This window comes from Coregonus lavaretus (assembly GCF_964263955.1).
Source record: "Coregonus lavaretus genome assembly, chromosome: 1".
In the NCBI taxonomy this organism is placed as follows: Eukaryota; Metazoa; Chordata; class Actinopteri; order Salmoniformes; family Salmonidae; genus Coregonus; species Coregonus lavaretus.
In genome coordinates this window covers 17674079-17689705 of record NC_139988.1, presented here as the reverse complement: position 1 = coordinate 17689705, position 15627 = coordinate 17674079, and the positions used below count along the sequence as shown (strand labels likewise).

The 15627-nt window shown below is 44.1% G+C and overlaps 1 protein-coding gene across 1 annotated transcript in view; it reads left to right on the top strand.

Annotated features, from left to right (window-relative positions):
* The window catches only part of LOC311123659 (uncharacterized protein), a gene marked incomplete at both ends in the record, with an annotated part of 42288 nt that overhangs the window by 25870 nt on the left and 791 nt on the right, over positions 1 to 15627 (top strand). The window contains one exon of the mRNA XM_084158206.1: positions 13786 to 15586. Within this exon, the coding sequence (XP_084014332.1) occupies positions 13786 to 15586 (1801 nt within the window). The remainder of the gene's footprint in view (positions 1 to 13785; positions 15587 to 15627) is intronic.

The window sequence follows — 15627 nt, the reverse complement described above, 5'->3', positions numbered from 1 at the left end:
ATGACCGCATTTCAGCCGTGCGTAATTGGCCGACTCCAACCACGGTAAAGGAGGTGCAGCGGTTCTTAGGGTTTGCCAACTACTACCAGAGGTTTATCCGGAGCTTTGGTCAGGTAGCGGCTCTCATTACCTCCTTGCTGAAGGGGGGACCGGTGCGACTGCAGTGGTCAGCTGAGGCGGACAGGGCTTTTGGTCACCTGAAGGCTCTGTTCACCTTGGCTCCCGTGCTGGCACATCCGGATCCCTCCTTGGCATTCATAGTAGAGGTGGACGCATCCGAGGCTGGGATAGGAGCTGTGCTGTCTCAGCGCTCGGTATGGCACCAAAGCTCCGCCCCTGTTCTTTCTTTTCGAAGAAGCTCAGCCCGGCGGAGCGAAACTATGATGTGGGGGACCGGAAGATGTTAGCTGTTGTCAGGGCTCTGAAGGCGTGGGGGCATTGGCTTGAGGGGGCTAAACACCCTTTCCTCATTTGGACTGACCACCGCAATCTGGAGTACATCCGGGCAGCGAAGAGACTGAACCCTCGCCAGGCAAGGTGGGCCATGTTTTTCACCCATTTTGTTTTTACCCTATCCTACAGACCAGGTTCCCAGAACGCTAAGGCAGACTCACTGTCCTGGATGTATGACACAGAGGAGCGGTCCACGGATCCCACTCCCATACTTCTGGCTTCTTGCCTGGTGGTACCGGTGGTATGGGAGGTTGACGCGGACATCGAGCGGGCGTTACGTACGGAGCCCACTCCCACCCAGTGTCCAGTTGGGCGTCTGTATGTTCCGTCTGATGTCCGCGATCGATTGATCTGTTGGGCCCACACGTCACCCTCCTCTGGTCATCCTGGCATCGGTCGGACAGTGCGCTGTCTTAGTGGGAAGTACTGGTGGCCCACTTTAGCTAAGGACGTGAGGGTTAATGTTTCCTCCTGCTCGGTGTGCGCCCAGTGCAAGGCACCTAGACACCTGCCCAGAGGGAAATTACAACCCCTACCCGTTCCACAATGGCCGTGGTCACACCTATCGGTGGACTTCGTGACGGATCTTCCTCCGTCACGAGGTAACACCACGATCCTGGTCGTTGTGGATTGGTTTTCTAAGTCCTACCGTCTCCTTCCTTTGCCCGGTCTCCCTACGGCCCTACAGACTGCGGAGGCCCTGTTTACCCACGTCTTCCGGCACTACGGGGTGCCTGAGGATATAGTGTCTGATCGGGGTCCCCAGTTCACATCGAGGGTCTGGAGGGCGTTCATGGAACTTCTGGGGGTCTCGGTCAGACTGACCTCAGGTTTTCACCCCGAGAGTAATGGGCAGGTGGAGAGAGTTAACCAGGATGTGGGTAGGTTTCTGCGGTCCTATTGCCAGGACCGGCCGGGGGAGTGGGCGGTTTTCATCCCCTGGGCAGAGATGGCCCAAAACTCCCTCCGCCACTCCTCCACTAACTTGTCTCCATTTCAGTGTGTACTAGGTTATCAGCCGGTCCTGGCACCGTGGCATCAGAGCCAGATCGAAGCACCTGCGGTGGATTAATGGTTTAGGCACTCAGAGGAGACATGGGACGCTGCCCATGTGCGCCTGCAACGGGCCATCAGGCGACAGAAGGCGAGCGCCGACCACCACCGCAGTGAGGCCCAGGTGTATGCACCGGGGGACCGGGTCTGGCTCTCGACCCGAAACCTGCCCCTTCGCCTGTCCTGCCGGAAGCTGGGTCCGCAGTTTGTGGGGCCATTTAAAGTCCTGAGGAGACTGAACGAGGTATGCTATAGGTTACAACTCCCCCCTGATTACCGTATTAACCCCTCGTTCCATGTGTCTCTCCTCAGGCCGGTGGTGGCAGGTCCGCTCCAGCAGTCTGAGGTGCGGGAGGTTCCTCTGCCCCCTCTGGACATCGAGGGGGTCCCGGCGTATATAGTACGAGCCATCATGGACTCAAGACGTCGGGCGAGGGGCCTTCAGTACCTCGTGGAGTGGGAGGGGTACGGTCCGGAGGAGAGATGCTGGGTGCCAGTGGAGAACATCCTGGACCCTTCCTTACTGCAGGAATTTCACCGTCTCCACCTGGATCGTCCTGCGCCTCGTCCTCCGGGTTATCCCAGAGGCCGGTGTCGGGGGGGTACTGTTACGACATCCACAGAAGTTAGTGCCTCTCCTTGTGCGGGCAGCTTTCGGCGGTCATCGTCACCTGTTTTCTAGCTGCCACGATCTACGTTTCTTTTTCCAGTTGTTTTGTCTTGATTGTACACACCTGACACATGACAGCGAGAAATTGCCAAGAAACTGAAGATCTTGTACAACTCTGTGTACCACTCCCTTCACAGAACAGAGCAAACTGTCTCTAACCAGAATAGAAAGAGGAGTGGGAGGCCCCGGTGCACAACTGAGCAAGAGGATAAATACATTAGAGTGTCTAGTTTGAGAAACAGAAGCCTCACAGGTCCTCAACTGGCAGCTTCATTAAATAGTACCAGCAAAACACCAGTCTCAATGTCAACAGTGAAGAGGCGACTCCGGGATGCTGACCTAGGCAGAGTTGCAAAGAAAAAGCCATATCTCAGACTGGCCAATAAAAAGAAATATTAATATGGGCAAAAGAACACAGACACTGGACAGAGGAAGATTGGAAAAAAGTGTAACGGACAGACTAATCGAAGTTTGAGGTGTTTGGATCACAAAGAAGAACATTTGTGAGATGCAGACCAAATGAAAAGATGCTGGAGTAGTGCTTGATACCATCTGTCAAGCATGGTGGAGGCAATGTGATGGTCTGGGGGTGCTTTGGTGGTGGTAAAGTGGGAGATTTGTACAGGGTAAAAGGGATCTTGAAGAAGGAAGGCTATCACTCCATTTTGCAACACCATGCCATACGCTGTGGACGGCGCTTGATTGGAGCCAATTTCCTCCTACAACAGGACAATGACGCAAAGCACAGCTCCAAACTATGCAATAACTATTTAGGGAAGAAGCAGGGAGCTGGTATTCTGTCTATAATGGAGTGGCCAGCACAGTCACCGGATCTCAACCCTATTGAGCTGTTGTGGGAGCAGCTTGACCGTATGGTATGTAAGAAGTGCCCATCAAGCCAATCCAACTTGTGAGAGGTGCTTCAGGAAGCATGGGTGAAATCTCTTCAGATTACCTCAACAAATTGACAACTAGAATGCCAAAGGTCTGAAAGGCTGTAATTGCTGCAAATGGCGGATTCTTTGACGAAAGCAAAGTTTGAAGGACACAATTATTATTTCAATTAAAAATCATTATTTCTAACCTTGTCAATGACTATATTTCCTATTAATTTTGCTATATTCCCTATTCAAACTAATTTCATGTATGTTTTCATGGAAAACAAGGACATTTCTAAGTGACCCCAAACATTTGAATGGTAGTGTACCTGTACACTACCAGTCAAAAGTTTGGACACACCTACTCATTCAAGTTTTATTTATTTATTTTTTACCATTTTTTACATTGTAGAATAATAGTGAAGACATCAAAACTATAAACAAATAAAAATATATTTTAGATTCTTCAAAAAGCCACCCTTTGCCTTGATGACAGCTTTGCACACTCTTGGCATTCTCTCAACCAGCTTCATGATGTAGTCACCTAAAATGCATTTCAATTAACAGGTGTGCCTTCTTAAAAGTGAATTGGTGGAATTTCTTTCCTTCTTAATGCGTTTGAGCCAATCAGTTGTGTTGTGACAAGGTAGGGGTGGTATACAGAAGATAGCCCTATTTGGTAAAATACCAAGTCCATATGGCAAGAACAGCTCAAATAAGTAAAGAGAAATTACAGTCCATCATTTAAGACATGAAGTTCAGTCAATATGGAACATTTCAAGAACTTTGAAAGTTTCTTCAAGTGCAGTCGCAAAAACAATCAAGCGCTATGATGAAACTGGCTCTCATGAGGACCAACACAGGAATGGAAGACCCAGAGTTACCTCTGCTGCAGAGGATAAGTTCATTAGAGTTACCAGCCTCAGAAAGTGCACCCAAATAAATGCTTCACAGAGTTCAAGTCACAGACACATCTCAACATCAACTGTTCAGAGGGGACTGTGTGAATCAGGCCTTCATGGTCGAATTGCTGCAAAGAAACCACTACTAAAGGACACCAATAATAAGAAGAGACCTGCTTGGGCCAAGAAACACGAGCAATGGACATTAGACCAGAAGAAATGTGTCCTTTGGTCTGGAGTCCAAATTGGAGATTTTTGGTTCCAACCGCAGTGTCTTTGTGAGACATGGTGTGGGTGAACGGATGATCTCCGCATGTGTAGTTCCCACTGTCTGTGATTTATTTAGAATTCAGGGCAAACTTAACTAGCATGGCTAACACAGCATTCTGCAGCGATACGCCATCCCATCTGGTTTGGCCTAAGTGGGACTATCATTTGTTTTTCAACAGGACAATGACCCAACACACCTTATGGCTGTGTAAGGGCTATTTTACCAAGAATGAGAGTGATGGAGTGCTGCATCAGATGACCTGGCCTCCACAATCCCCCGACCTCAACCCAATTGAGATGGTTTGGGATGAGTCGGACGGCAGAGTGAAGGAAAAGCAGCCAACAAGTGCTCAGCGTATGTGGGAACTCCTTCAAGACTGTTGGAAAAGCATTCCAGGTGAAGCTGGTTGAGGGAATGCCAATATTGTGCAAAGCTGACATCAAGGCAAAGTGTGGCTATTTGAAAAATCTCAAATCTCAAATATACAGTGGTTTGCGAAAGTATTCACCCCCCTTGGCATTTTTCCTATTTTGTTGCCTTACAACCTGGAATTAAAATGGATTTTGGGGGGGGTTGTATCATTTGATTTACACAACATGCCTACCACTTTGAAGATGCAAAATATGTTTTATTGTGAAATAAACAAGAAATAAGACAAAAAAACAAAACTTGAGCGTGCATAACTATTCATCCCCTCTAAGTCAATACTTTGTAGAGCCACCTTTTGCAGCAATTACAGCTGCAAGTCTGTTGTGGTATGTCTCTATAAGCTTGGCACATATAGCCACTGGGATATTTGCCCATCCTTCAAGGCAAAACTGCTCCAGCTCCTTCAAGTTGGATGGGTTCCGCTGGTGTACAGCAATCTTTAAGTCATACCACAGATTCTCAATTGGATTGAGGTCTGGGCTTTGACTAGGCCATTCCAAAACATTTAAATGTTTCCGCTTAAACCACTCGAGTGTTGCTTTAGCAGTATGCTTAGGGTCATTGTCCTGCTGAAAGGTGAACCTCCGTCCCAGTCTCAAATCTCAAGAATTTCCCTGTATTTAGCGCCATCCATCATTCCTTCAATTCTGACCAGTTTCCCAGTCCCTGCCGATGAAAAACATCCCCACAGCTTGATGCTGCCACCACAATGCTTCGCTGTGGGGATGGTGTTCTCGGGGTGATGAGAGGTGTTGGGTTTGCGCCAGACATAGCGTTTTCCTTGATGGTTAAAAAGCTCAATTTTAGTCTCATCTGACCAGAGTACCTTCTTCCATTTGTTTGGGGAGTCTCCCACATGCCTTTTGGCGAACACCAAACATGTTTGCTTATTATTTTCTTTAAGCAACGGCTTTTTTTCTGGCCACTCTTCCATAAAGCCCAGCTCTGTGGAGTGTACGGCTTAAAGTGGTCCTATGGACAGATGCTCCAATCTCCGCTGTGGAGCTTTCCTTCAGGGTTATCTTTGGTCTATTTGTTGCCTCTCTGATTAATGCCCTCCTTGCCTGGTCCGTGAGTTTTGGTGGGTGGCCCTCTCTTGGCAGGTTTGTTGTGGTGCCATATTCTTTCCATTTTTTAATAATGGATTTAATGATGCTCCGTGGGATGTTCAAAGTTTCGGATATTAAAAAAATATATATATATACTTCTACACAACTTTGTCCCTGACCTGTTTGGAGAGCTCCTTGGTCTTCATGGTGCCGCTTGCTTGGTGGTGCCCCTTGCTTAGTGGTGTTGCAGACTGGGGCCTTTCAGAACAGGTGTATATATACTGAGATCATGTGACAGATCATGTGACACTTAGATTGCACACAGGTGGACTTTATTTAACAAATTATGTGACTTCTGAAGGTAATTGGTAGCACCAGATCTTATTTAGGGGCTTCATAGCAAAGGGGGTGAATACAAATGCACGCACCACTTTTCCATTATTTATTTTTTATACTTTTTTGAAACAAGTTATTTTTTACATTTCACTTCACCAATTTGGACTATTTTGTGTATGTCCATTACATGAAATCCAAATAAAAATCCATTTAAATTACAGGTTGTAATGGAACAAAATAGGAAAAACGCCAAGAGGTGATGAATACTTTTGCAAGGCACTGTATTTTGATTTGTTTAACACTTTTTTGGTTACTACATGATTATTTCATAGTTTCAATGTAGAAAATAGTAAAAATAAAGAAAAAACCTTGACTGAGTAGGTGTATCCAAACTTTTGACTGGTACTGTATATGTGTCATCTTTGTGATAAATGTAAACTCTGAGAGGATTCTGTGTCTCCATTGGTCCATTATTACAACTGCGCAGTCATGTGGTTTGTCAAGGTGGTAGCTATTATTATCTATGTCATCTGAACAAAGCGGTTCACACAGAGAGGAGCATCGTCATACTGGCATCACAAGATCGTGATACAATTCTCACTTCGCGACAGGGACATAATGGAGAGCAAAGCAGAGTGGGAGACTGTAAGTTGTTGTTTGTATGCGTGTTTTTGTCTACATATTAGTGACTGATTCACTTGTTAGGCACCTCATACAAGGGTTAAAGGTCAGGCTAGTCTTAATGTAAATGCCAAGTAAGACAAAAATCCAGAGGTTTAGCACTTGTCATTGTTTGTAGGCCTTTGCCATCAAACTATCACACAGAGCAATCATCCTCTGTCTTAAAAATGCTATTAAGAATTTAATTTACACTTAGATTTCTACCTGTACATAAATATGGTAATTTGTCTTTTGAGAGGGGGGAGGGGGTTCAAGGTATAGTCAAGGAAACTAGACTTACAGTAATACAAAGGTATTTCCTCATGATGTCATCCGTTTTTGTTTTTAATGCTTACTAATGATGGCACTGAATGGAATGTTGACAAACTTGTTGGTGAACCTACCACAAGATATGGTTTCTCACTGAGAAATCAACTGCCTGAAGAAAAGAGATGATAGGCAAATATGGTACAAATAAACAAATGGTGAACTTCAGATAATCACTTTTTGCTTAAGGAGCGAAATATGACTGCAGGTTAACTTTCTGGCAAACCATTTATTCACTTTTAAGTCTTCATGTTTGTACTCGTGCTTACTGTAGGCTGATAATAGCAGGAGTCTCTCTGGCGGGGGAGAGGAGAGAAACCCTACCTCCAAAATGAGTATCTCTGGGGAGAACAACTCTGATGAACCCATGGGGTGAGAGGAGTGTTTTTGATTGTGATGAATCATAAATGCTGGATTAAATTGAGTTTCTAGCATGTTTTCTATGTATTGATAATATCCCCAAGTACCCTATCCTTCACTATTTATCATAATGGAAAATACATTTGTGATCAATAGTGTTTCCATATTGTATCAAAGCAAAATCCAATCAGAGAGACCAGACTCACCTGTACCCAGCTGTGTGTCCTTGAAGAGTGACCAGTCCAAGAGAGAACCTATAGAATTTAGACAGGGACCCTTCACTCCTAAAAATGGGTAAGTAGTTTGGTTTCCTTCAGATCTCTGAAACATTTTAATACCCTGTTATTTCCTCGTCATTGTTTTTTTGTGACTTTTTTGTAGCTTGAACAGATGTCGATATTATGCTTTTGACAGGGAGAGATCCAACTCCCCTGTACCCAGCTGTGTGTCCATGAAGAGTAACCAGTCCAAGAGAGAACCTATAGAATTCAGAGAAGGACCTTTTCAATCTGACCAAAGGTAAGTGCTTCAGGACAAGGTTAATTGTCTCTCTCAAAATGTTGACATACTAACACAGACCCATTTAAAAAGTAGGTCCACTGTCCTGATTTAAGATGTCTGATCTGGTGTTTAACAGGGTCCAGCAGGAGAGACCAGACTCCCCTTTACCCAGTGGTATATCCATGAAGAGTGAACAGTCAAAGAGAGAGCCTATAGAATTCCCGAGTGGAGACTTTCCTCCAAAACAAGGGTAAGAAGTCTTGTCGTCATTTTAAGAAATCTGAGTGCAATTTCCAGAGAAAGAAATGCTTAGCAATGGTATTTGCCTTGTTCCTACACAGAGTTCCCAGAGACCAATATGAGAAGTCAGAATCAGAGTCAGAGATTCCGAATGGTCAGTCTGCCCCAAGTCATGAAATGGACCTGTCCTCCATATTTGAGGTGGGCCGTCTTAATTTGCCAGTACTGACCGAATCGAAACCTTGATTTTTACCTCCAAGACTGTTGTGACTTAGTTCTCTTTGTCATTTTGAATTGTTTGTTGCAGTTGCTTGAAGGCAATGTCATCACTTTTGTGAAGAATGAATTGAAGAGGTTACAGAGGATTCTTTGTAAAGATTACACAGATAAACATACTAAAGATGAGAAGCAGGAGAGCAGTGCCAGAGAAGGGGCTCTGAAGATCACGCTGCACGTTCTGAGGAACATGAACCAGAAGGAGCTTGCTGACTCGCTGGAGAAACGTAAGAATTCAAGCCTTTGTTGGTCGGAGGCTAGATCCTCTTGACCTACAGCAAAAAATCTGATGCATTATGATACATGTACAGTTGAAGTCGGAAGTTTACATACACCTTAGCCAAATACATTTAAACTCAGTTTTTTACAATTCCTGACATTTAATCCTAGTAAATATTCTCTGTTTTAGGTCAGTTAGGACCACCACTTTATTTTAAGAATGTGAAATGTCAGAAAAATAGTAGAGAGAATGATTTATTTCAGCTTTTCTTTCTTTCATCACATTCCCAGTGGGTCAGAAGTTAACATACACTCAATTAGTATTTGGTAGCATTGCCTTTAAATTGTTTAACTTGGGTCAAACGTTTCGGGTAGCCTTCCACAAGCTTCCCACAATAAGTTGGGTGAATTTTGTCCCATTCCTCCTGACAGAGCTGGTGTAACTGAGTCAGGTTTGTAGGCCTCCTTGCTCGCACACGCTTTTTCAGTTCTGCCCACACATTTTCTATAGGATTGAGGTCAGGGCTTTATGATGGCCACTCCAATACCTTGACTTTGTTGTCCTTAAGCCATTTTGGCACAACTTTGGAAGTATGCTTGGGGTCATTGTCCATTTGGAAGACCATTTGCGACCAAGCTTTAACTTCCTGACTGATGTCTTGAGATGTTGCTTCAATATATCCACATCATTTTCTTTCCTCATGATGCCATCTATTTTGTGAAGTGCACCAGTCCCTCCTGCAGCAAAGCACCCCCACAGCATGATGCTGCCACCCCTGTGCTGCACGGTTGGGATGGTGTTCTTCGGCTTGCAAGCTTCCCCTTTTTCCTCCAAACATAACGATGGTCATTATGGCCAAACAGTTCTATTTTTGAGAGGACATTTCTCCAAAAAGTACGATTTTTGTCCCCATGTGCAGTTGCAAACCGTAGTCTGGCTTTTTTATGGCGGTTTTGGAGCAGTGGCTTCTTCCTTGCTGAGCGGCCTTTCAGGTTATGTCGATATAGGACTTGTTTTACTGTGGATATAGATACTTTTGTACCTGTTTCCTCCAGCATCTTCACAAGGTCCTTTGCTGTTGTTCTGGGATTGATTTGCACTTTTCGCACCAAAGTACGTTCATCTCTAGGAGACAGAATGCGTCTCCTTCCTGAGCGGTATGACGGCTGCGTGGTTCCATGGTGTTTATACTTGTGTACTATTGTTTGTACAGATGAACGTGGTACCTTCAGGCGTTTGGAAATTGCTCCCAAGGATGAACCAGACTTGTGGAGGTCTACAATTTGTTTTCTGAGGCCTTGGCTGATTTCTTTTGATTTTCCCATGATGTCAAGCAAAGAGGCAGTGAGTTTGAAGGTAGTCCTTGAAATACACCCACAGGTACACCTCCAATTGACTCAAATGATGTCAATTAGCCTATCAGAAGCTTCTAAAGCCATGACATCATTTTCTGGAATTTTCCAAGCTGTTTAAAGGCACAGTCAACTTAGTGTATATAAACTTCTGACCCACTGGAATTGTGATACAGTGAATTATAAGTGAAATAATCTGTCTGTAAACAATTGTTGGAAAAATTACTTGTGTCATGCACAAAGTAGATGTCCTAACCGACTTGCCAAAACTATAGTTTGTTAACAAGACATTTGTGGGGTGGTTGAAAAACGAGTTCTAATGACTTCAACCTAAGTGTATGTAAACTTCCGACTTCAACTGTATCTAGTAGGTGGTTCCCAAAGTGGGGTCCACGGCCAGATCTCAAAATATAAACATACAAAAAAAAAGGGATCCATGGAAAAAGTTTAGAGGGTGCAAAACAATACAATGTAAGTTATGAATCCACATTAATATACCCTTAGATCAGGGAGGGGTAACTTTGATGGGGGTGGGGGCCACGAAAAATCTAAACTCATCGTGAGGGGCCACAGTGGTTCACAGGTCTGTGTACCCACATCCGTACCCACACAGGTAGCCTAGCGGTTAAGAGCTTTGGGCCAGTATCTGAAAGGTCGCTGGTTCGAATCTCCGAGCCGGCAAGGATAAATAATCTGCCGTTCTTCCCTTGAGCAAGGCAGTTAACACCAAACAACAACTGCTCCCCTGGCGCCGATGAGGTGAACGTCGATTAAGGCAGCCCCCCGCACCTCTCTGATTCAGAGGGGTTGTATTTATTATGGATTTCCATTAGCTGCTGCCAAGGCAGCTACCACATATCTACAACACAAAATCCATGTGTACATGTGTATAGTGCGTAGGTTATCATGTGTCTGTGCCTATGTGTGTGTTGTTTCACAGTCCCGCTGTTCCATAACTTTTTTTAAATCTTTTTTTAAAAATCTGATTTTACTGCTTGCATTAGTTACTTGATGTGGAATAGAGTTCCATGTAGTCATGGCTCAATGTAGTACTGTGCACCTCCCATAGTCTGTTCTGGACAGTGAAGAGACTGGTGGCATGTCTTGTGGGGTATGCCTGCGTGTCTGAGCTGTGTGCTAGTAGTTTAAACAGGCGGCTCGGTGCATTCAACATGTCAAAACCTCTCACAAATACAAGTAGTGATGAAGTCAATCTCTCCTCTACTTTGAGCCAGGAGCGATTGACATGCATATTATTAATGTTAGCTCTCCCTGTACATTTAAGGGCCAGCCGTGCTGCCCTGTTCTGGGCCAATTGGAATTTTCCTAAATCCCTCTTTGTGGAACCTGACCACACGACTGGACAGTAGTCAAGGTGCGACAAAACTAAGGCCTTTAGGACCTGCCTTGTTGATAGTGTTGTTAAGAAGGCTTTATTTTGGACAGACCTTTCCCCATCTTAGCTACTGTTGCATCAATATGTTTTGACCATGACAGTTTACAATCCAGGGTTAAGCCAAGAAGTTCAGTCTCCTCAACTTGCTCAATTTCCACATTATTCATTACAAGATTTATTTGAGGTTTAATAGTTTAGTGAATGATTTGTCCCAAATACAATGCTTTTAGTTTTTGAAATATTTAGGACCAACTATACTGAACAAAAATATTAACTTAACATGTAACAATTTCAATGATTTTACTGAGTTACAGTTCATATGAGGAAATCAGTCAAATCAATTAATTAGGCCCTAATCTATGGATTTCACATGACTGGGAATACAGATATGTGTATGTTGGTCACAGATACCTTTAAAAAATCGTCCTTACAATGGGCTTCAGAATGTCGTCACAGTATTTCTGTGCATTCAAATTGCCATTGATAAAATGCAATTGTGTTCGTTGTCCGTAGCTTATGCCTGCCCATACCATAACCCCACCGACACCATGGGGCACTCTGTTCACAACGTTGACATCAGCAAACCGCTCGCCCACACGACGCCATACACATGGTCTGTGGTTGTGAGGCTGGTTGGTTATACTGCCAAATTCTTTAAAACGAAATTGGAGGCAGCTTATGGTAGAGAAATTAACATTAAATTCTCTGGCAACAACTCTGGTGGACATTCCTGCAGTCAAAATGCCAATTGCACGCTCTCTCTAAACTTGAGACATCTGTGGCATTGTGTTGTGTGACAAAACTGCACATTTTAGAGTGGCCTTTTATTGTCCCCAGCACAAGGTGCACCTGTGTGAGGATCATGCTGTTTAATCAGCTTCTTGATATGCCACACCTGTCAGGTGGATAGATTATCTTGGCAAATGAGAAATGCTCACTAAGAGGGATGTAAACAAATTTGTTCACAAAATTTGAGAGAAATACGCTTTTTGTGCATATGGAAAATGTCTGGGATCTTTTATTTCAGCTCATGAAACATGGGAATAACACTTTACATGCTGCGTTTATATTTTTCAGTGTATATCTTGCCACCCATTCTGAAACTGACTGCAGCTCTTTGTTAAGTGTTGCAGTGATTTCACTTGCTGTGGTAGCTGACGTGTATAGTGTTGAGTCATCAGCATACATAGACACACAGGCTTTACTCAGAGTCAGTGGCAGGTCATTAGTAAAGATTGAAAAAAAGTAAGGGGCCTAGACAGCTGCCCTGGGGAATGCCTGACTCTACCTGGATTATGTTGGAGAGTCTTCCATTAAAGAACACCCTCTGTAACTCTCAATCCACAGTATAGCAGGGGATGTAAAGCCATAACACAAGTGTTTCCAGCAGCAGATTATGATCGATAATGCCAAAAGCTGCACTGAAGTCTAACAAAATAGCTTCCACAATCTTTTTATAATCAATTTTTCTCAGCCATTCATCAGTCATTTGTGTAAGTGCTGTACATGTTGAATGCCCTTCCCTATAAGCGTGCTGAAAATGTGTTGTTAATTTGTTTACTGTGAAATAGCATTGTATCTGGTCAAACACAATTTTTTCCCAAAGTTTACTAAGGGTTGGTTACAGGCTGATTGGTCAGCTGTTCGAGCCAGTAATGGGTGCTTTGCTATTCTTGAGTAGCAGAATGACTTTTGCTTCACTCCAGGCCTAAGGGCACACACTTTCTTGTATGCTTAAATTTAAGAGATGACAAATAGGCGTGGCAATATCATCCACTATCATCCTCAGCAATTTTCCATCCAAGTTGTCAGACCCAGGTGGCTTGTCATTGTTGATAGACAATAAATGTTTCACCTCTTCCACACTCACTTTACGGAATTCAAAATTACAACGCTTGTCTTTCATAATTTGGTCAGTTATGCATGGATGTGTAGGTTCAGAATTTGTTGTTCGCATGTCATGCCTAAGTTTGCTAACCTTGCCAAATGTGTAGAATAAAACGGCTAAATGTTCTCTTCCCCAAGGCAAAGTAATACAATTAAACTGCAACATTTTCTCTCTGATTCCAGAGTGGGGCCTTTAAAATGTTATTTCCCAGGGCCTGAGACTTGATAAGTCCGGCCATGCACTGCAGAAGTCATAGTAAAACTGCTTGAATGCTATTTTTATCGCACTCTAAAGTAGGAGTTGTGTTCTGATATTATGAGGGGGTCCCTGATTAATTTGCTATCACAAAATGGGTCCCTGACGCAAAACAGTTTTGGGAACCCCTGATCTAGTCCATGTGGTTCCACAGATGAGAAGAGTTACTAACAGTCGCTATACATCTCTGATTGGAGCAGCCTTAACCACCATATAAAATATCTGTTGACATGTAGCCTAAATGTTTTATGACTTGTTTGGTTATTTAGATGAGCTTGTTATGGTGTGGCGAGATCAACTCAAATCCACCTTGAAGAAGAAGTTTCAAAATGTATTTGAGGGAATAGGGGAGCAAGGAAATCCAACAAGACGTCTCAACCAGATCTACACAGACCTCTACATCACAGAGGGTGAAAGTGGAGAGGTCAACAGTGAACACGAAGTGAGACAGATCGAGGCAACATCCAGGAGACCAGTAACACAAGAGACACCAATCAAATACAACAACATCTTTAAATCGTTACCCGGACAAGACAGACCAATCAGAAGTGTGATGACCAAGGGAGTGGCTGGTATTGGAAAAACAGTCTCTGTGCAGAAGTTTATTCTGGACTGGGCTGAAGGAAAAGCAAATCAAGACATCCAGTTCATATTCCCGCTCCCTTTTCGGGAGCTGAATTTGATGAAAGGAAACAAGTGCAGTTTGATTGAGCTTCTTGGCCATTTTATCATGGGGATGAAAAACATTGATTCCTCTGGCTATGACAAGTGCAAAGCTTTGTTTGTCTTTGATGGTCTGGATGAGTGCAGACTTCCTCTAGACTTCCAGAACAATAAGAGCTGTTGTGATGTCACAGAGTCCACTACGGTGGACGTGCTGCTTACAAACCTCATCAAGGGGAATCTGCTTCCCTTTGCTCTTCTCTGGATAACCTCCCGACCTGCAGCAGCCAATCAGATCCATTCTCAGTACATTGACCTTCTGACAGAGGTACGAGGATTCAACGACCCTCAGAAGGAGGAGTACTTCCGGAAGAGAATCAGTGATGAGAACCTGGCCAACAGAGTCATCACACACATGAAGTCATCAAGGAGCCTCTTTATCATGTGCCACATACCAGTGTTCTGTTGGATCTCTGCCACAGTTCTAGAGAGAATGTTGGATGAAGCAGTGAGTGCCGACATCCCCAAAACTCTGACTCAAATGTGCACTCACTTCCTGATTTTTCAGACCAAACAGAGGAATCAGAAGTACGTTGAAGAGCAAAGTGGGGATCCTCTGTGGATGAGAGAGAGCATCCTGTCGCTGGGAAAACTGGCATTCCAACAGTTAGAGAAAGGCAATCTAATATTCTACGAGGAAGATCTGAACAAGTGTGGAATTGATATCAGAGAAGCATCAATCTACTCAGGAGTGTGCACACAGATCTTCAGAGAGGAGTCTGGACTGTACCAGGGGAAGGTGTACTGCTTTGTGCATTTGAGCATCCAGGAGTTGCTTGCTGCTTTGTATGTGTTTCTCACTTTCAAGAATGGCAACAAAAGTCCACTGGTCAAACAGAGATCCTTGTCCAGTAAGCTCAGAAAATCATTATTTGGACACAAAACTTTGACCGACTTACACAAGAGTGCAGTTGATCAGGCCTTAGAGAGTGAGAACGGAGATATGGACCTATTCCTCCGCTTCCTTCTTGGCCTCTCGCTGGAGTCTAATCAGACTATCCTACGCGGTCTACTGACAGAATCGGTAACCAGCTCAACCAGCCTGGAGGGAACAGTCAAGTACATCAAAGAGAAGACCAGAAAGAATCTCTCTCCAGAGAGGTGCATCAATCTGTTCCACTGTCTGAGTGAGCTGAATGACCATTCTCTAGTGGAAGAAATCCAAAGCTACCTGAGATCAGGAAGTCTCTCAGGAGCCAAACTCTCACCTGCACAGTGGTCGGCTCTGGCGTTTGTGTTGCTGACTTCAGAAAGGGAGCCGGATGTGTTTGACCTGAAGAAATACTCCACATCAGAGGAGGGTCTTCTGAGGCTGCTGCCAGTAGTCAAAGCATCCAGAACAGCTCTGTAAGTACCATATCAAAATCAAAATCACAGAATATGAAATT